Source organism: Idiotropiscis lumnitzeri, chromosome 9 (assembly GCF_059441095.1).
Source record: "Idiotropiscis lumnitzeri isolate Australia: NSW breed Sydney's pygmy pipehorse chromosome 9, RoL_Ilum_1.0, whole genome shotgun sequence".
In the NCBI taxonomy this organism is placed as follows: Eukaryota; Metazoa; Chordata; class Actinopteri; order Syngnathiformes; family Syngnathidae; genus Idiotropiscis; species Idiotropiscis lumnitzeri.
Window position 1 is genome coordinate 1050564 of NC_142399.1, and position 22036 is coordinate 1072599.

General features: G+C 43.3%; 1 protein-coding gene across 6 annotated transcripts in view; it reads left to right on the forward strand.

Moving 5' to 3' along the window:
* Positions 1–22036, forward strand: part of macrod2 (mono-ADP ribosylhydrolase 2) — a 288212-nt gene that overhangs the window by 99311 nt on the left and 166865 nt on the right. For all 6 annotated transcript variants that reach the window (XM_088304534.1, XM_088304538.1, XM_088304536.1 and 3 more), the window contains one exon: positions 10139–10255. In XM_088304534.1, coding sequence (XP_088160660.1) covers positions 10139–10255 — 117 coding nt within the window. The remainder of the gene's footprint in view (positions 1–10138; positions 10256–22036) is intronic.

Sequence of the window (22036 nt, forward strand, 5' to 3'; positions counted from 1 at the left end):
CGGCACCGTTCTCAGTCTTTTTCACCGATTATCTTCAAACGCGTATTTTGAAGCGAACGTCTAAATTCACTTTACAAGGTCTCGGACAGTTTCTTAAAGTTCTTGAGTGTTTGTAAGAAGGTTTAAGAGCGCTTTGTGTGAAGGTGAGCTCTGCTGTGCTGCTCGGCCTTTGATTTGTGTGTCACAGCTGGGCCCGAGGAGGACGTTTCAGTGGGCAGCTGTGGACGCTTTATCTCCCGTGCCCTGACACGGGCTCATTTAATAGATAGCATACTTGGGGATTTGCCTCCAAAGTTGTTAGGACGCAGTCCGATAAATCACCAGACAGGAATCCAAACAGGCTAGCCGAGGCTCTGGCACTTATGGCTTTGTCTACCGACCGTGAGACGCGTCAAATATATTGTTCCATTGAAGTCTGTTCTTTCTTTGGTTCAGCCGAAGCGCTCACTCAGCCACGTCTTCTAAAGACGCATACGACACGATGTTACTGCCGTACGTGCAGTGATTAGTTTGTGTATTTACTTTCTCATCCTTTGTGTGTTGATGCAACAGTTTGTTAAATTGTTTGAAAAAAATAGTCTTTTTGAGGGGCCCTCGGACAAATTAGTGGCATTTAATTTCAGGCTAAAGTGTAAATTGTCGCCATCTTGGTCAGAGGAACAAAATACTGGAAACAAGGTGCCACATTATTTGTGCCAAGATTCTCAGCAACACTTTAAGTCATTTTTCCAAAGTCGTTCTTGATGAACATCAGAACATCTTCTTGACCCAAATGTATTGCTTCCTTCCTTCTGGTCAACTCGGGCCATCGTCCTTGGATTGTCATGATTCTGATTTTGTATATTTTAATCCTAGAGGTTTTCTATTTACTCCACCTGAATACAGAACATTGAAGTGCATTAGTGGCAAAATTTTGTTCAGGTAACTGAAAATATGCTAACCAGTGAGAATGAAAGAACATTTCAATCAGTGTTTATTACTGTATTGTTATTATAATTTCTTTATGTGTGTGTGTTGCATCAATATTGTAAGAAGCCAGTCAATGAGCTCCCAATTTTATTGCTGTAAAAAAAAAAGCCTTTAAATTCAAGTCACTTATTAATTTATGCATTCATAAATAGCATTCTGCTGACCCTTTGAACAAAAACAAGTCTATTTTGTTTACAAAATAGGTCATTGCTGCTGCAAGATATAAAGGGGCATTAAGGAAAACTCCGAGTGGAGACATTTATAGAGCAAATGTGGATTATAAACCCAAGAGTTTAACACAAATTTTCCGCTGCAGCCTCTTTGAGAAATTGCTGCCACTGGAGCAATAGTTCAATGTAACTCCTCATAAATGTTTACCGCCAGCGGCCTTTCAAACATGCACCGTTCAGCAAGAACAAAAATGAATATGACCACATCCGCTCATTCATCAGTTGAGGCGCTTACAACCTTTCCAAAGTGCGAAATGAGCATTCTTTTTTTGTTAACGTGCAATTGGTAGAATGTTGCAAGTGGTCTGCTCGGACAACTAAAATAAGGACGTTCCTGTAGAGGAGGCAACTCGGAGCGATGATGTCGCAACTTGCTGGAATCAAATCAAATTGGATTTTATGCCAACACGTTTTTGTCTTTTGTACAAGAGGACTAATTTTTTCCACTGGTGCGTCTCGATTATTTTTTTACATGTATTTTTTTCCTTTGGTAGGCCACCACAAACATTTGGTGCACCCAAATTTTCAAGTGCATCCCATTCAACACCACCATTTTTTTTCGGGGGGGCAATATTGACTTGTAGATGATTAAAATGTGGTCACCCCAAGTTTTTGATTTGAATCAAGTAACTTACTCGAAAGTATCGGCGCCCGATGTGCTCTGTGTCAGCTTTGAGTAAGACGTTTGAACATTCAAGAAGTTCTTATCTGCTCATCCATCGGGATTTCCACCCTAAGCGTTGCGATATTTTTGCATATTAACGATATTGAGAACCGAGAATATCGTTGTTGTTGGATGTTTTATGCTCTTATGATGGAGCATCTGAAATGACGTATATCCTATTTAAGCACAAACATGTCTAATGTAGAATAATAAATAAAAATGATAAATATGCAGGCTTCGTTCACAAAATCCAACACTAAACATTTGGCGGAGGTAAATGGACTCACTAATACCTTAAACGGCAATATTACGGCCATTAAAATTTCCATTTGCTCAAGCGCCAAGTCCCAACATTAATTTAAAAAGTAAACCAATCTCAACAAAAGCTGTTATGCATTAAGATTCGTCCGGCCAATCCAAAAGCTGCTGTTTTTTTTTTTTTTTTTTTTTTCAGCATTATTAGCTCCCATCCCAGTTACTGCTTCGAAACAAGCGCCTGTTTCAAACGTTTGGCTTGTCATCTTGATGAATTCAATGTAATCCTTGAACAACACAAAAGCACTTCTTACAAAATTTGCATCTAAAACTGTGAAAGGCGGGAGGCTTGTTTGGATGTCGTTTGCTTTTGTCAAATTGTGGAGATTTTGGTTCAATTTCATCCCACTTGAAATAAAAAGTGGACATTTTTGGCGATAGAATTTAGACACGCAGAAGGTTCATTTTGAGATTGTTTCCTAATTTTCATCGTCAGCCTCCTCACGCCTCGATTTTGGTCGCAGTCCTAACTGACTGCAGCGCTCGCATCTTCAAACACACAAATGCAAATATTTGGACCACAGCCAATTAGGTGTCCGTACCCCTTCAACCTCTTATTTTATTTATTTATTTATTTTTTATTTTTTTACCGTTGAGAATTTATGTTGCCTGTGCACCCAAATTGTTTTATTTTGATCCAGGTAAAAAAATGTTTTTGTACTGCAATGTTGTTAATGTTAGCAAACGACAGAGTAGATTTCCAGATATTTTCTGAGGTGAATGTCTTCAACCGAGCCGGTACAACTTTTGCTCCGGCGAACACGACGGCCACGACGACGACGACGTTGCCGATGTGATCTTCAGATCTGCTTCTCACGAGGGAGGATTTTGATTGATTGACATGCTCATCCTCCATCACCACAGAACCATTCCTAGATTGACAGGCAAATGCTCCAATCATGACAGCGCAACTCATTGTCACATTTTTACATTTTAAACCACCGTCCTCGTCTTTCAAGTGATAATAATCCCAATCTCAAATCGAGGCTCTTGACTCTTGTCTGTTCGTTTTTGTCTCGTCACGAGTCATTGTGACTCGATTGGATTCCGAATAACTTGAGTCGCCATCTTCTTTGAATGAAAAATTGCCTTGCAAATGTTGGCCCAAGGAAGCATGCAATAATCGCAACAGCTGTTCATGCATTGGAATCAAAAGCAGTGGTCTTTCACGGAGCGCCTTCATTTCTCTTCATTTGTGCAATTACAAACTGCCCACCACGCTTTTGGCCCCGAGTTGCCAGCATGCGAGCGAGCGAGCGAGCAGGCAGCCATGCTGGCTTTCCTCTCCTCAACTGCCTTCAAGCTTGCCGTTAAGTTTGCACAATAATGACCTACGTTTGTTTCAGTACGCTTGAAACAAACGTGTTTTTCACCAACTTTCACCGACTTGCGGGTTGAGATCATCCTTTAAAATCAAGCGGCCAGCTCTCAAAACTGAACTTTGTGCAGGGAAGTCATTTGTGATGAATTTAGCCTGGCTCCACACCGGGGGGGGGGTTATGTTTTCTTGCCATGTTTCGCCCAGATTGCCAGGCAGTGCAGTTCCTTCGCGAGGTGACATTTAATTATGGCTGCATGAAATTGTCTTCTATTAATTGAAAATAGTCACCCATGGTCAGTCCGCCTCATGTTTTGGAACGAGCCAATATCGGAGACTGTCTAACACAGCTTAGAGTGCGCTTTAATGAAAGCCGACATTTACACACAATTAGATCGGCTGTAATGAATGACATATTTGCATCCTTTTGTAAGGCAAACATTTTGGAGCTGGCAACTTGTCCTCCAAAAGAAAAAAAAAAAAGATTTATATAGGAGTGATTTCTCTCCATCCATTTGGCTCACTTATTGCTGGCGTACCTCCAAAGTCAAGACTTTTCAGTACACCCCAAAAACATGTTTGTTTGTTTTTCACATCATCAAAGGGATTAAACCGATTTTTAAATTGGTGGATATTTTTTTTAAATATAACACCCACACACATGGACTGACCAGTAGGTCAGATTTGTGAAAAAATCTGAACTTTTCCAACTTGCGACTGAGGAGAGGTTTCGGCCCCATGCCAGCGATATATGGAAACATTCTTGTATACATTTCCTATATAAAAGTACTCCACGTAACATTTCTTCAGCAAAAAGTAATTTCTGTCATAGAGTCAAAGTGTCCCCAGTTAGAATGAAGAAAAAAAAAAAAAAAGGAAACTTGATCAATTCTGCCCGAACAGAAAAACTCTTCCGACATGTTCAAAAGGTGGAAACCAACTCACTCACGGACTGGTTTGGGAAAAGAAAGTCATTATCCAATTGAGAAACGTTTTTTTCAGTTGCAATCGGAGTAAAGCCGGGGTGGCAAACGTAATCTAACCTCGAAGACGAGGCGATAATAGCTACATTGGCAGACTTCTTGTTGGTAATAAGATAGTGGAAAGAAATGAGTGTGATCTTGAAGGAAGGGGAGAAAACTGTAAGAAAGGAGCTGTGTGTTTATTTGTGATTATTGGAGCACCTTGCACCCTGAAATGGACACAAAATGGAGACACAAATGGATTTTCATCCGGCGTCGGAGATGAGGTGAAAATGAGTCGTATTGTCAGAGTCGGTCACACTTTGAGCCTTCGTGCGACGGACGACGCTTTTAATCGCCACCTCGCACTGATTATTCATCTGCCATTTGCAGCTGGCGTGCGCACGCGTGGCGAGAGAGAGAAAAACGCAAGTTGTGTACGTAGCGCGACAGAGGATATAGTCGAGCGGAAATTAGAATCTTGAGTTGAATTTCATGAGCGTGGGGAACGAGTGCCACAGGCATCCATCTCTGAAGAATGAAATAGTTGTGAAAAGCGAGCATTGCTCTATAAACGTCAATTGAAGAATTGGTTTTCAATACATAAACTTCCATTTGCCCGTGTGCTTTCAATCTGAGCTTTTTCAGGCGCATCTTATGAGCTTTGTATAGGATTTGCAAAATTGTGCAATCATACGTATCTTGAAATAACTTGCGTATTCGTACATACTTTATGAGTTGAACGGTCCAAACAAAGACGGTGCCGTAAAGCATGGTGGAATGCTGTTCGCTGACAGCGAGATTGTCTGGCACGAGGCGTCTCGGTTGCCTCTGACTGAGAAGACGCAGCCGCTTTGAAAAGTAAGGACTTGTCACCGGGAGTGCAGCACGGTTGGGGTTCGGCACCAACTTGTCCGCAGCTGTCAGACTGCTCGCCTCCGACAACGGTGCCGCAAACCCGGCTTTGTTTTACGATTCTGGGAACGGCACGAACGGTCGAGCGTTCTTGTCAACTGTCAGGGTCTGTTACAGTCATCAGTATGTCATCATTGTTTCGGAACTTTCTCAAAACGTACAAAGTTGTGTGATGAAATATGAATATGCTTGGAATGAAAATGTAGCAAGTGCCTCTCGGCTGCTTAGGAAAATAAACTATCGAGGTGCCGTCGTAACATCAAAGTGTTGGTATTGCATCGAATGCGTTTGCGATCGTTGTTGTGAAAGCAGGATGATTTATTTGCGCTTAAGCTGTGATTGTTTTCATCCCGACTTAAATCGCGCCGTCGGGGGAGTAATGTGTCATGCAAGCCTCAGCTATTTACAGAGGAACATCTGCGACAATCTATCTGGCTTACCACTTTTTAAATCCCGCGTATTACGGTTTGAGCGGAGATTATTATCCCATCGCGCAGAACTTGGTTACAGTAAGAACGGAGCTCCAGCTCTCGTGGCGACGAAAATTGCTGCGATTAGGACGTACGATCCGAGATCACAAGGGAGTAACCACAATGATTTGAACATATTCCACCTGACATTTAGTTCAGGCGCATCTCTGATTGGCACTTGATTAGCAACTAATCCATGTCATTATCTCCTTCCGTAAAATTAGTTGAGTAGAAAATGGTGTTGTAAATCAGAGATGGAATTGTGCCGGGGCTTTGATGGCTGCTCGGCGCTCAAATGGGACGGAAGCGGTTGCTCCTGGTTATGACAAAAAAAGAAAAAAAATATCAACAGAAATATCGAGTGCTGCTTCTTCCGCGTTATCTTGGCCCCCAATTTTGTGATGATACGCGTACACCATTAGCTAGTGTTCGAAAGTTAGTCCTTATCCTTATTAGTTGGTTATCGTTTTACAAAGTCATTTCGGGTTATTGTATTGAGTCATACTTTTGTCCTTCCGACCAATTAAAAAAAAAAAAAGGAGACAATACTGGAAATACTGTATAGTGAATTTATGCAAACATTTATAAATCACATGGATCATGGGGAAAAAAATCAAATGCATGACCCCCCCCCTTCCCCCAAATCATAAACGATGCACGCAGTCCATCACTTATGTAATTATAAGCCGTGCATCTTCCATGTTGCTTTCTCGCTTTATCTCAATTAGCTTTGCATTGTTGCAACTGAAGTGTACACAAAAAATACACTTCTGCTTCTTATCGATTACATGCGCTTTTATTCATCTGTGGCATGATTTTCTTTTTTTAATACAAAGCCAGTTTTCTGCCTTTTTTTTTTTTTTAATTGTCTCGCTAAAATGTTTTGCTCCTTTCTCCTAACCTGCAGTGTCGAAAGCTTTTCAGTAAACCAGCAGGCAGCGTTGACGAAGCCGATGCAGCCGAGTTAGTTGTCTTGATATGAATGCCACTTGACTCTCCTTACTTGGATTACTGGCAGATATTCAGGCTTCCGTATATCCTGCTTGGCAAATTCAAGCTCAAGCATCCCCCAATCTCACCCCCCGCCACCCCACCCGTTCCATGCGGCCTCCTCTGGCTCCAGTCCTGATCGTAACCCTCAGAGGCGCGGGAAATAATTAGGAGAGAAAACGGCAGCTGACACTATTTCTGAAAGCAGGGTATTGTAATGAGAGCAGAGCAGGTATTCATTGTGCCTGATGGAGCGATTGAAAGCCGCTTGCTTTTCAAGCTGCCGGGGAGAAGCCTCGCGGAGCTTTGCCGGTCCCTTCATGCACACGGGAGCCGAGCGTTGGGAGGTTGAGCCGGAGGCGTCTCCAACAATGGCGGCGGCCGAGGTGGGAGCGGAGTGACCTCATCCAAAATGCGTTCAAGTGTCGCCGCTACATCCACTTTCCAAAATTCCAAATCAGTTGCCAAATCACATTTCCTCAACATGCACCTATTCCCTGTGTGATTAAAGCAAGTCTGCCTTAAAAGTGTTTTGATACATCGGCCTTGATGAGTGTGAATGAAGTGTCTCATCCGGTGTTACCTCCGCTTGCCATTTTTGTTTTGACATTTTTACACTGAACACCTGACTTTATTTCACAGAAAATTATTTCAGAATATACATTGAGATCCCGTGAAATGTTTTTCAGTCTTCAAATTGTTGTTTTTTGTTTAACTACGGCCACAACCAAATGGTTGATTTTTAATTAATTGAAAATTATTGCGTAAACAGCACTTGAGCCTGTGACCTTTTTCCAAAAAAAAACAGCCCCCACAAAATGCACATCCTGTTTCATGTTTTTTATTTATTTATTTTTAAACATATGCACCAAATAAGCTGCAGTACTGATGAAGGTAATCAAGTATTTTCCCTTTCTATTGTAATTTTTGCATTCGAAGAGGTTGGCTTTGTACTTTTTCGTATGCGGATTGTAGCACAACTGGGATGGAGTCGTGTGTCTGCATCGAGTTAGATTAACCTGGATTATCGTGGAAATGTAGTATTGAATTGGAGGCCTCATTTTATAGCGGCGGAGTCCGTAAAATCACGTTGCACATATCGAAGTGCAGATCATTCACATGAAATGGATCCCCAAACGTTACCTCGCACAAATTTGAAGTTATATTTCAGAGGCCAGACTTGAGAGCGATAAGATGAAATAAATGAGGAGCATCCTCTTTTCCAAAATGAAATATCGTTCTTTCATAATGAGATTCTGAGGCTGCACTTTTAACGTGTCGGCCATGCACAATTTATGAGATTGCAATGAAATTCATCTTAAATTAGGAATTAAATTGACATCCAAACTGCGTCATTCTTTTTATTTTTGGGTTAATTAAACCGTGGCTGTAGAAAACCTTTCACAAAATCAGCGAGCACATTTTTGGTGATTTCCCCCAGCCCAATTAAAAGCTGTCTTTTTCTCTGTGGGCTCCCATCCCAATTCTAAATTTTGTGTTTCTCATAAATGCAATGCATCAACTGTAAACCGGTAAATGAGATGCGTTCTCTAGCGATGTCAATCTTTTCTTGTATTTATGGACCTGGACGAGACCTTCCCAGACTCATTAGAAGCGCACATTGCGTCAGGGAGGGAGGAGCTCCGAGATGGAAATTGAAGCGATCGCATTGAATCATTTTGCGCCGCTACGGAGATGACGCGCTCAGCCTCACGTTGTTGCTTGCCGGGATCCCGAGGTGCTCGTAGGAATGCTTGGGACTGATGACAAATGTCTCGGGAACGTCACAAGCTGGAACGCCGCATTGTTGCCTTTGCCTAACCTGACTCGTTATTTAGAAAAATTAAATAAGCACAGCAGTCGTCCTTCCGGAGGCGTGTCCCGAACCTGCTCGCCGAGTGAGATTAGCCTTTAGGATTTTTTTAAAGAATCTATAAATGCTGTTTTTTTGTATTTTATTATTTTGAACGTCACATTTCATTGATACAATGCATAGCTAGATAATATTGTTTTGTGCGAGCTTTTTATGCATGACAGCGTCATCTTTAGTTCTTTTATTTCTAATATTATTAATAATAATAATCATAAATTCGATTTGGAAGCACCCACCTTGCTATGGTGACAGAAATGACTCTACCTGGTTATTGCGGGCGTTTTCTCCATTCCAAGCTCGTCGTCGGCGCGACATCCGCTCTGGACTGTGTTAAGTCGCTGCCACCGTCGCCAGAGCGATCCTTCTCCATATCCACATGACTGTCAGATGCGTGTTACTTTTTCGAAAAGCCATCAGGCTCCGTCTCTGTCAAGCGGCTGTCCCTCACTCCATTAAAGATGATTGATAGAGCCTGAAAAGCTTTCGCCCAGCTGTTGACTCATCCTTGAGAAAGTGAAAAGAACTCCGATAAAGGACCGCCTGTCACCAAATGTTTTGTCTTCACGTTGTTGACTCTAAATATTGTAATTCAAAGTTGGTTTGGAGTCTCACTCGTCATTAGCATGTATGAGTTGATTCGTTTTTTTTAAAGCCAACCTTTGATGGATAAGGGCAGTCCTCTGCTTGGGTCAATTGGAAACAAAGAGAGAAAAGACACCTTTGTTTGTCCATCTGTCATTGTTCTTCCTCTTGGCTTTGTTATCCTCTAATGGCTTGTGAGGATTTCTGCAGGACAACTTGAGACGGATTTGATGATGTTTCCGGGTGATTGATAACATGCACTTCGAGGGATGTCAGGCTTTCAGAGTAGGATAATGTGGATTTCTATCTCTCTGCCTTCTTCTGTAAGACGCGCCATCAATCAGCAGCAATGGCGGCCTTAACCCGGTAAAATTAAAATTTTGCCGGGAGGGGGGGGGGCTGCGTTTGCCGGGGAATCAGGACACGCATCAGAAGGGAGCGCGACAGAATCGGAACAGCGATCCACATCACACCAGGCTCACTGCCGCACAGAAGAGGACAGAGAGAAGATTCCCAGCATGGGGGCCGAAAATACCGTTAATGATCTGATTGGAGATGGCCGTTGACGAGGGAGAGGGATTACAGGAAGAACAGTCTCATTTTCGCCGTGTGTGGAGACGTTATTAGATCCTCGCCCAGCTAATTTAATTCCCGGGCCTGTCAATATTGACCAGCAACAAGGCCACCGCACTCTGGCAGACTCTCTCGTCTTTGAGAATGCCGGGCGAAGGAAACGATTTGACGGCGAGACGAAAAGATGACAATTCTACTTGCGTCTGCTCTGGTTTTAAACATGTCACTGGCGTGTTCTGAATGCTTGTCTCAAGTGCCGTGTGTCTGTGTTTTCCAGTGGATGGCTGCATACACAAAGCTGCAGGTTCCTGTCTCTACGATGAGTGTCAAACACTAAATGGCTGCGAAACCGGCAAAGCCAAGATCACCTGCGGCTACGATCTTCCTGCAAGATGTGAGTACCAGTAATTAAGGCCTTCCTTTGGCTCGGTGTGTGCGCGTGCTTGCGTGCTCGTGTGCGCTGGCGCTGAACTGCTGCTCTATATATATATCAGCACATTTGTTATTGTTCTTGTACTCTTGGACTCATTAGAATGTTGAGGTGAGCCTAATGAAGCGTTTATTTTTTCTGAACAAAAGTATTATGATGCAATATATTGGCTTGAGGCCTCGTCAATCGCAAGGTTGAGCGTGTTGCCGTTGCGATCGCGCACGAAACCGCGAGAACGGATCACGTTGCTATTCGCGTGTGTTTCGATATCGGGTTGAATCAAAAAGACAATCCCGGAGAAAAGGCTTTAGAAGATGAAAACAATTGATCCAATTCCAGTCATCCACCACCTGCATGTGATAAAGTTTAAGCTCATTTTAATACAAAAAATGCTGAGAAACTTTTAATTAGGATGTATGAGTTTTAAAAAGTCATTTGTATACATGGGGAGTGTTTTGATGGCGCTCGTACGGCTGAACGAGAGCATCATCTGTCCACGCGCGCGGCTTTTGTTGCTGCATTTGATTGATTCTTTTTTCATCCCTCATTTATTTTGTGACCAAAACACACAACTTTCACTGTCGCGACGATCAGAGGAACGTTCCTTTTCATCTCAACCTGCTTTCTCCTATTTTGAATCGGAGCTAATTTCACTCGGCAATTGTTGAGGGCGGGCGGCCTTACGAGCCGAATTCAGTTGAGACGAGCGTCCCACCGGTCCTAACCTCACCCGAAGGATTTTCACGAGACAGCCGAGAGAGGACATGGCGGCCCAGATGAAATAAAGTTGTGTTGGAAAGAATGTCACACAATTGGAGGAGATAAACGGCGTTGAGGCCGTCGGAGGAAGAGACGCCAAAACGGTTTCATCGTCCCGAATGTCACACGAGGGCAATCGCACGGCAACCGGGTTCTCTTATTGGAATTATCTCGGCTAAAACGCCTCCTCGGTGCTGATACGTTATTATGGATTGATTGTTCTTCTGTGGGAACGCTCGGTCCAATTTTGAACGCCAGTGGAGTTCATTTTAAATCTCGTATCTTACCCGGAGTGGTTGAAATGTTTTTATCTGCACTAATCGAAGTCATCATCCTGTAATTGTTTTTTTTATTTTGCTTCTTTAGAAATCAGCTTCTCATTTTGCTGGCTCACAAATCATTTTTTATTTTCCTTCATTTGCATTGCGGTCGTATTTATCCCACCTCCTCCGCACATTGCGAAGCTTCTTTTTGTTTGTGAAATCCCAAACCCGATGTCCGCCCTCTCGCGACTTAATAAACTACAAAGCAACCGCGGGAGACGAGACGTTTTGCTTCTTCTTCCTTTCTGCAACAACGTGCATCAGAGTTTGTAGAAAAGAACGACAGCGACTTCGGTGAACGTCAGCGTTTCCGTTGATGTTGGGAAGGACCACAAAATGCATGAAAAAGAAAAAAAAAATGTCCAACCAGAATGATCGCCAGGCTGCCGTTATTCTCTTGATGGTAATCATGACGATGGCTCATGTTATCAACGTTTTTATCAATTGTTTTGCAATTTCTCTCGAACAATTTGGGGTCCATTTTTAAGGATTGCGCCGTTTTTTGGCGTCCGCGCTTCCAATGTCAGTCGTTTATGCCTTCATTGCAGCGCAAATCTTTACATTGCGCTTCCATTTGAGTGAAAAGATCATCGATTGAAAATGCACCCGCCATCAAGAGCTCAGACACTTTGCTTGATGCTGCCTTAATATGAAGAATTGTTTTTCTAAGTGCCAACTTGACGGGTACTGTCAAGTATTTTCTTTGTGAGTGTGTGATGAGTGTAACTAAGTGGCCACAGGGAGACCGTTGTCCTTGTTCAGAGACGTGATGGTCTGAGGAAATGAAAAAACGTCCGTCGTCATCCAGCCCATCTCAAACTTCCTCTCAAGACAAGAAAATTGGTCCCCCCTTCCATCCCACGAAGCAGTCTGGGCTGTGAAAATCCCGCTGGCAAACGAGGCTTCCCTTCAGGAAGGCCGAGCACATGTGGGACAGATTATTACGGGGCCGGCCAGGGATTATTAATCAATGACAGTAATTACGGAGCCGCCGTAGCGGAAAGACACCCCAAAACTATCTCTTATGTCAAATTGACAAGGAAATTGTCCATTTACCCTCATTTTAGACAAGTTCCTAGATGAGGATTAAATGAGAATGCAATGTCATAAAGTGTGGCCGACCGCCTTCAATATTCAGGATTTCACTTCTGAAAAGGATTTGCAATTTTGTGCTATCATTTAAAACCTTAGCAGAATACGTGCATGGCCATTTTATAACTAATAACCATTTGAATGAATTCAACATGATACAAATGGAAAAGTCACAACCGTTTTAATTGCGCTTGTCCACCCCAAAGACGTTTGGCCGAGATTCTGAGGTCTCGGCTTCCCTTGCACGCTCCGAACCCAGATTCGACTGCAAGGTTTTCATTTCAATCTTATATGATATGCTTGGAAAGCGGCTCCCCCAAAGGAACTTTGAAGACGACGCTGCATTTGTTGCGCTTCCACTCCAATCCCGTGTAAAATCTTTTACCCAGTTCTCTTCAAGCCCCAGAGGAGTTTTGGATTGACACTTCAAAATACTTGTGCTGTTTATTGTTTGGCTTGGCTTTTTCTCTCCTCCCATTGAGCTCTGCGTGTACGCTTTAAATAATGGATTCGATTTGCAAACGAGGCGGGAAGATTCGATTTTGTTGTTGCCGTCTTCTTTATTCCGCTCTTTGCTAATTAATAGTCCTTAAGATGGCTCCTTGAGTTGTGGGCACTTTTTGAAAAGTTGTCTTTACTTTTCCAGCTGAAGCACTTTGCGGTACTCTCAGTGTGACTGCACGAGTCCTGAATGTTGCCAGCGTGTCACCGAGATAAATGCGTCGTCGTCTTTCACCCCTTCATCTCCTTGGTTGGAAAGTCAAGATTTTCAGCCATCGTTATATATTTTTTTCTGCCGCTGTGTTTAGGGCGGGTAATCAACCTTAAACCCACACAGTGGCGAAGCGCTTTGATTAGTCTTCGGGCGCTATGCGATGCACGCGCACTCGTCCGGCTCTGTCCCCACTGTGACCCGGCACGTCTGAACGCTCTCGCGGCACTCCTTTCAGACTTGCGCACAACAACAAACAACATTCCGCTCTGCAATTTATTCATATTTCATATGCTGTCGCGCAAGCCTGCTTGTCTCATGCATATGCCGTCTGGGCTTCCATTGCATCCCAATAAGGCTCATCAATATTACTTAACGACAGTATGTGCGCATGACTTTGTTGTAATGAGTACCTCCGTCCCTTTTTAATGACTACACTACGTTGTGTGATTAAATAAAAAAAAAAAAAGTCTCCTATTTCAGTTTAACTCTGTACAGCATCTAAAAAACAATTCTGTCAGATGAGATGACAGGTGGCTGCGATTATTATTATTATTTTTTTTGCCAGGTATCAATAGCAGAGAAAGGTAAACAACTCCCCAGGATAAATACTGGAAAAAAGAAAAGCAGGAAAAAAAATGGCGAGATGAAATTGTTTGATGGCAAGACAGGACGGCATTGGAGCGACTGCCACTTTCCACTTCAAACGTGACCTTTTAGTGGACGCTTTTCATCCGCCACCCACACTCTCCCATTCTGATGCATCAATGTCATTGTGAGGCTCAGGCACCTTTTCCTGACGCCCAATGAACGACCCGCTGCCCCCCCGCCCCCCTCCCCACACGCACGCCGGCACACCTTTCCGCCCAATTTCAGCCTAATAACCAGGCTGCCACACAGACTGTTGCTGCCCCTGCACCCCATTACTCCAAAGACCACTCGGCTACTATTTCCATCATTTTTCGGGGGGGAGACGGCCTGACTACTTTCTTTCTGCTAATGTTTACCCGATCGGTCACAATGACCCCCCACCCGTCTCGTTTGCCGGTGATGAATGAGCGCTGGCCGTCTCCCCGACAGCTCGGCAGCTGACGCTACACAATTACGGTATCACCGTTTAGGCAAAATGAGCAAATTACTCCAGTTCTCAAGAGTCCTGAAGAACTGACAGGCCGACCAACAAAAGAAACAAAGATCTGAAAAGGAGAAAGACAACACTGGCCTCTGCATGTGAAGAGTGAAATTAGGTTTGCTCTGCTCCTTGAAGAGAGGAACCATTTCAACCGATGAGGAGCCAGAGGGAGAGTGGATTAGTCTGGCGGGAGGAAAAAAAAAAAAAAGCATCCTCGGCTCGACCCACCTTCACAAATAATACTTGAAAAACATCTGGCCTCTCCTTGATATCTAATCTTCCTTTTCATGCTTAATTTTGTCAGTAGTCGATTTACGTTTCAATTCAAGAAAATGATGAGCACATCATAGAATTGTTCAGGTTCCTATCTCCATTTTGGGGATGGAAAGTGGATTTTCCATTTTATTTTTCGATTTCACGAAAAAAATCTAAAATATTGACGAAAAATGTATTTACAGATCGTACAGATATTCCCAATTACTCTGATACATTTCGTAATACTTGATCAGATATTGTAAATTAGAGACGAGCAATGCGGCATCTAAAGAGTCAGCGAGCCGCAGCTTGGACGGCAAGCGCACAAAGTGATGAAGTGACATTTGTGATGTGAGAGCTCACACTGAGCAGTAACGTGGCTTTGCTGTGTGTGTGGTTTCTCAGTCACGAGCACCGCGCTTGATGTAAACAAAAGACGCCTTTCACGTGAGACCAACACCATGCCATTACACTCACAATTTGTTGGCTGTTGAAATGTGTGACGCAACGGTCACGACTGTTGGCACCATCGCTTCTTTTGGGTTAAATAACATGCAGCAAATTCCAGATGATTTTATTTTCTAACGCATTCTAAATTCTCTCCACTAAGCACGCGACAGAGGAGTGAACCGGATGTGCTTGAACTGTAGCCAGATGTCAAAGAAAGATGTTATAGGTGAGAAACGACGATTAAAAATAATCTTTTGAGACACTCAATATGATTCCCGGTCATCTTTGAATTGTTTGCGATACGTTACAGGACTATTCCTGCTCAGCAAAATAATCAGGTCAGATTGAAGAATAATTCAATCGTCTTTCTGTGGCACTGACTCAATGAGTGGAAAGGCTAATGTTTGTTAAAATTTAAAAAAAAAAAACATATTATGAGAGCATAACTGCAGATGGAAGAGTGACTGACCAGAGTGGAAATGATATTGGCATGTCTATAAATTTTAAGCTCCAAGTTGAAGTCTTCAACAAATGAGCCTTTGTTCAACTGAACAAAGTGTAAGAAGGAGCAGGAACAAAAGTTTGCCTTGCTTGTCTGTGTTTGCCGAGTGGAAGGAAGGAACAGACGAGGCCTGGGAAACATTTCTCACACTATCACGGAGCAAAACTTATCAGCGGCGGATGATTATTAGCACAGGTGCCCTTACAGTAAACACCAGAGAGTTGCCGTTTGGACTGAAAGAGAACACGAGATAAAAAAGTTGTGAACGGAGCCGGGGTGCGTCTCCCAAAGGTGTTTTGTCTGCATTCCGAAATGTTGCGATGGATCACACGAGTAAAGATTATTCAGAGGAAGAAGAAAACTTTCCTGCAATAAGCACTCAGTTTTTATAAGTGTAGATATATATACATATATATTTTTACAAATTGTTTGACTCACTTAAATATTTCAACTCCGTTTACTCAGATTGATTTTATTCAAAACTAATTTGCATACTTTGCCAAAATTATACCATATGATCTGTCCATCTTTTTCGCACCTCATCTCAGAACAAAACACCGCGCTCAAGTTAGCACTGGGCTTTGCAAACCAACACTGCTGGAGTGTTGGTGCTTGCAGGCAGTTTTGAGAAGTGTTTCCAAGAAAAATGCCTGTAAAGTTCTCCCCGTTTAGATGGTAGTCAAGAATCAAAGAAAGCAATTAGAAGTCTTTGAATTAAATATACTTCCTATTTGGTGATTTTGCATTAATTCTGAGATATTATCTGTCACAAGCTTCACAAAAAAAAAATTGTATAAAAATGTGATTAATCGCAATTAATCATGGGATTTTTTTGTAATTAAGAAGTGTCTCATCAAGAAATGTTGGCCCAAACGCTGAAACTTCCCCCAAAACTTTGCGAGCAATATCGGAGCTTCTACAGCACAAACCTAACGTGATCATCTAGAAATGTCCGCGCAACTCCGGCAAAGTATTCCGCTGACCAAAGTTTTGGTGCCTCAGACTCTTTCCGAGCGGCAGTCACAACAAAATGCAGACTTCAAATAAATGGCAGTCGTGTCTCGCCGTCGCTGTGAACACAAAGCTCTTTAGAGAGTGCGACTTGTTCTATAAAAATGTGGATTAAAAACACTCCCACATAAAACAAACACAACTAAATCAAAGTTGACTTTAATATATTTCCTTTGGAATCGGTGGCCATGCTTTTCAAGGCGCCACCTTGTCCGTTGGAAGTTCAACAATCGTCGATATGATTTACTGGCGACACTTAAGATGAAGACGCGCAAGGCCTCCGCCGTCGCGATAACGTAACCGAGAGCCCGGCTGAACGCTGCCACTTACGTCTCAGGGACGACAATTGAGCGTTTATGGCTCAGTTGACGGCGGTGTTGCCACAAGAAAAGGAAAGTTTCTTTACTCCTCATCCAAGAAAAAACTAATTAACAACTCTGACTAACGGGCTCCTGTCGTGCTATTTTCTCAGCTAATTATGCAAGACTCGCGCCTGCCTAAATCGTTGTTGCCTCGTCTTTGATGTTTTTTTCCTCCTAAATTGTTATGCTTCTTCTGCTCATTAGGCTTTTAGGATTGTAAATGTCGACAGGTTTTATAGTTATATTTTTGAACATTTCATCAATGGAAGAAAGCAATCCTGCGAGATGGAAAGTAAAACAGGTTTGTAAAAAAATTGCAGGATTCGCGAGCCGTGTGACTTTTGTTTGTACGACAGGTCGCAATTGGCGGTTTTAATGCTGTGGATTTCGGCTCATGCTGTAGTCCGTTAAAAAAGAAGAAAGAAACATTAACCTTGCCGTTAAACGCCAAATGGTTTGCCGTAAACTCTAATGGAGAAGTGGAGCGATGCAAAAGAGCCTGCGTGTGTTTTCAGCGATGCCGTCGAAATCCAAATATGAGCGCATTGGAAGGCCAACGCGCTTTTGGATGCCATTATGGGCTTGGCATGGCTCTCAGCTGCGTCCTTTTTGATTTCGAAGCCATACCACTTGAGGGACAGAAAGTCTCGTTTATTAGTCTTGTGACACTTCAAGTTTGTTTGCGTTTGGGCTACATTTGCTTGCCGCTGCTCAACTTCTAACTTTAGTTTCAAAAACAAAAACCGCATTATTCCAAGCGCAGAGCGAGCTGTGTCCTTTTTTTTTTTTTTTTTTTTTTTTACTCATTTTGTGCTTGCTTGTGGGTTTAATATTTGCATAAGGACCAAGACAGCATCTCGACATGCGTCAAGAGACAAACCGGTTACTTTAAAAAAAAACAACAAACAAACAAACAAAACAAAATAGTAGGTTTTCTTTTTTTTCTTTTTCTTTCTCCTCTCTGTGCAGCCCGGTCCAAAGTGGCCCGCGCACCGATGTTTGGTGACCACTGATGGAGAGTATTTTTCTGCGGTCTACGACGGTCGGCAGCAGTGAATGGAGACGTGTCCTCCTAATTTTGATGACACATGCCAGCCTGGGGGGCTCACGTTGCTTCCGTTTCTCCCGTTTGCTTTAAATGTAACGGCGGTGGAGAAATGCGTTTGTGCCGCACACTTTTATGGTGATCATTGCACCGGCCAGGACCAGCGAGTGTAATGGATCTGCTGGGAGCCGTCACTCGGGATTTATGAAAGCGCAATGCTGGAGGCGAAAGCTCAGTCACCTGCCGGCTGCTGCTATTTTTCGTCGACATTTAGATACCAATTCTCAGATATGTAATCTGCGATGGAAAAAAAAAAAAAAAATCAGTGGGGGGGCCGTGCACGTCGCACGTTGGCCTTCAGTGAAGTCCTACTTAGTCTCCCCCATAATTTGATCATTTATGACACCACAGCTGGACAAATAATAGACAGAAACACGCTTACACAGTACTAGTGATGGGTAAAAAAAAACCTGAATTTGCTAAATATATATAGAGAGATGATTTTTTTTTTTTTTCAATGAGTGAAGCAACTTTGTTCCCTCCAGATAAAGCCACACACCCTTCAGCGTGAGCACACCATTGGACGTGTCATGCAGCACTTAGCGGCGCACCGCAGGGAATTGAGACGTGTCGGTAAAGGTCCCCTCCATGTGCAGAGCAAGCGGGGGGGCGTCCGGATCAGGTTTCCTCCTCCTGCTGTCTAATTATTGACCCATCTGGTATTGTCTTTTCAATTGTTTCAATTATGATGGCACTAGTGTTGCACTGCACCATGGCGTCAAGGCATGCATAATTCATGCCAAACACCCCGGACTGCACTCAGTGCTGCGGGTTGGAGCTGAATGTCAATATCACCTCCTGCCCCCAGCGGAGCTCAGGGTTGTCTTTATTGACAGCGAGGTAGATAAGGAGGAGGGCCCGAGCAAGTGCTGCTCAAGACAGTGGATTGTGACGCTATCGCCGAGTGGAAAGGTGAACACAATGTCGTCCTGTCATCAACAGCTTAAGCTGATTTCACACCTCCTATTTGTCATTGTCTGATAGTCGACATATTCATTATCCTCCGTCTTCCGGCCCGTTGACATGACACTCTTCAGAAAGTTGTTCAGGTTGACATTTTTAAAACGCAACGCGACACTCCATCTCAACTTCATCCAACCGAACCGACGGTGAAGACCTCAAATTATGAGCTCAATTTGTGTCGAGGCATTGCTAGCCAGTGGCCTGACGTTCGTGTTCCGGGCATTTTTTCATTTATTTTTATGAGAACGTTGCCATCAATCTATGAAGCTTACCACCAGCCTTCCCCATTCACCGGCCAGAAATGTTGCTTCAATCACGAGAAGGTACACAAGCCGAGAAAAAAGAGTGAAGGTCAGTGGAGAGGGGGACGGATTTGAGCAGTGTGACTCTTCACTAACACGTGTGAAGATGAAACAGACAAGAGGTCACATTTGTGACACAAAGGAGTAATGAGGACATGGTGCATGACTCATCTAAAAAAAATGGTCTACGCCACTCGCAATCAACTAACCCCAGCTCGGGAAAAAAAAAGATGAGAATATCTGACAGCTAATTTACTTGACATTTTTTAGAAGAAATTTGTGTTGATTCAGCGCGTGACTCGTGCAGTATTCTTTTCTCCTCATTACAAGTCGCCCACCGTTGTGCTCTCTCTCTCTCTCTCTCTCTCTCTCTCACACTCGGCTTTACTGGTCTTCAGCGCCAGAATTGTGCCAAATAAGCTGTCAGCGTGGAACAAGACACGGCAGAGATTTCACTCTGCTAAACGTGTCTCGAAAGACCTTAACCTGTGTGAGCTAAATGAGGGGAAATTTCCACACAGGGAATATTTAACCTCCTGTACAGCTTTCAAGGACATTTGTTTCAATGGCGCAAAGAAAAGACACATCAGCAGACATCCATGCCGTTGAGAATGAAAGTGGCGAGGCAATGTGGAGGAACTACTGAAAAAAGTCTATTGACACCTCGGCGGGGGGAAAAAGGTAATTGGTGTCGCCAGAAAACACCGTGCTTGAGAAGTGATGGTTCACTGTAAAAAAAAAATACTTAAATAAATAAATACAAAAACGCAACTTGCATCTTGTGGAGCTCAACAGTATTTTAAGTTGGAACAACGTGAAAAAATCAGTTGACATTTACGGCAACAATTTTAGTTAGCATGGTAACGAAACAAAGGTGTTAAAAAAAGGAAAAAAAAAACATTTCGTCTAATTCAGTTCAAGTACTCTTTGACAAGAATGTTTCAGCGTGGGCTACGGCAGCGAGGTATTTTTGTGTTTATGTCAAAACCTGTCACGGAGCGTCAAACTGGAAGAGTTCTGAAAGGTTTACGTTTTCTTTTTTTAAATATTTTGGCAGTACAATGTATTCATTTTAAAGACTTTTTTTTTTATCCGCCCACTAAAAAAGTCTATTTGTAATCTGTGAAAAGCCTCACGAGTGGATTGTTGACAGACATTCTGCATTGTGTGACATTGGATTATGTTTTTATGCCTCTTTCATAGGAAAGAATAAAAAAAAAAAATACTGCTCAGTATATTATAGAGCAACGTGATTATTTTCATACAAAACGAGTGTTAGTCAGTTTACGTGCATGCAAAAAATAAATAAATAAATCAACGGGATGAATGTAGAAAAACAACTTGACAAACATGTTGCACTTCAAACACTATTTTGTCACATTATATAGGTCATTCATTTTTTTAAATTTTTTTATGCAGGCTCATATGTAGTAACATTAAACCTTCGTTTTAACTCCTTTTTTGTGAGGGGGGGGTGATGTGGGGCAAAGAGAAAAGTGTCTCTTGGCATAGCAACACGGGGACAGCTGCACACAGCACCATTTTGTGCAACCTCCGCCTCCCAAAGTGCGGCCGTCAATTTTGGGTGCTGTCATGCTCTCGGGGGGGGGGGGGGGGTCATATCGGCTTCTTCGCTGCCCTGACTGGTGGAGTCGCGCAGCAGCGGGGGGGCGGGGGTTGCGTGTGGGGGTAGAGGAATTGAGGGTTGTGGTTAGTTGTTGGGTTAGCAAATGCCAGTGGGGGAAGGTGGTGGGGGTGGGGGGGGATGAGGAGGAGATGATAGGTGAGCAGCTGCTTTCCTTTGGATCACTTCATTAATATCCTTGGGCAGAAATTTGAGGGGCTTCTGCAGACTAATTAACCCTGTCTGACCCTGTGCCTTCTGGAGGTTGCTCCCTTTCAAATCTTGCAATGCAAAGCATTCCCCCCCCCCCCCCACCCCCTCCCACTTCCACCAAGAATTACCATCACTGTCTTTTTTTCCCCCTTATTTCTGCTGAAAGGTCATCCACTTATTGTGCACTAAATTACGACTCGCTAAAAAGCTCCAACTTTTTTTTTTTTTACACTTTTGTTCTTCATGTTCTGACTTTATTGTGGCCTGGTGTCAGCTCGTGCCACTGTTTCCATGTCTGTCGGTGTTTGTTTTTGTTTGCGTAATGAGCGGCGTCTTTGACTCTGAGGCCAGCAGGGACGGTGTAGTACAATGGCGACAGTGTGCACGCTTGCGAGCGGGAACTAGGCGCTGTCCCTCATTAGTATCGTCTGTTTCCCAGACGGCAGAGGCATGGCAAGATGGGGAGACTTGATGAAAAGAATCTCAGCGTGCAAGGTGACACTTATTGTGCCAGGCGTCGCTCGCTCGCTCGGGCCGTTGGAGCCGAGTTCCCAGCTCTCAGGCGATTCCGTGGCTTTGGAGGGATTCGGCGTCAGAACGGGAGCTTTTGGTGTTCTTGATCCCGTCTTCAGCCGCTTACTCGTGCCGCAACCTGATGACTCTGACGGAGATATACAAAGTAGAGCAAAGTTAACTCAAGAAGACGCTATTTTCTGGAGAAGACGCGTGGGAATCTGTGCAAAGCAATGCAATGATTTGCCGCCTGTAACTTCAATTCTCACTGAAGATTTTCTTCATTCTGTCTTTTGTCAATTTTTTTTTCTGCTGGCTCATTAGAGTGTCATTTTTGTCCAATGTCTCGGCCAAGAAGCCTTGCCCTGACTCCATGCTGAATGAAGTGGAGGCTCTGGCAAGTGGTGACCTGTGGCAGCAGTCGCAT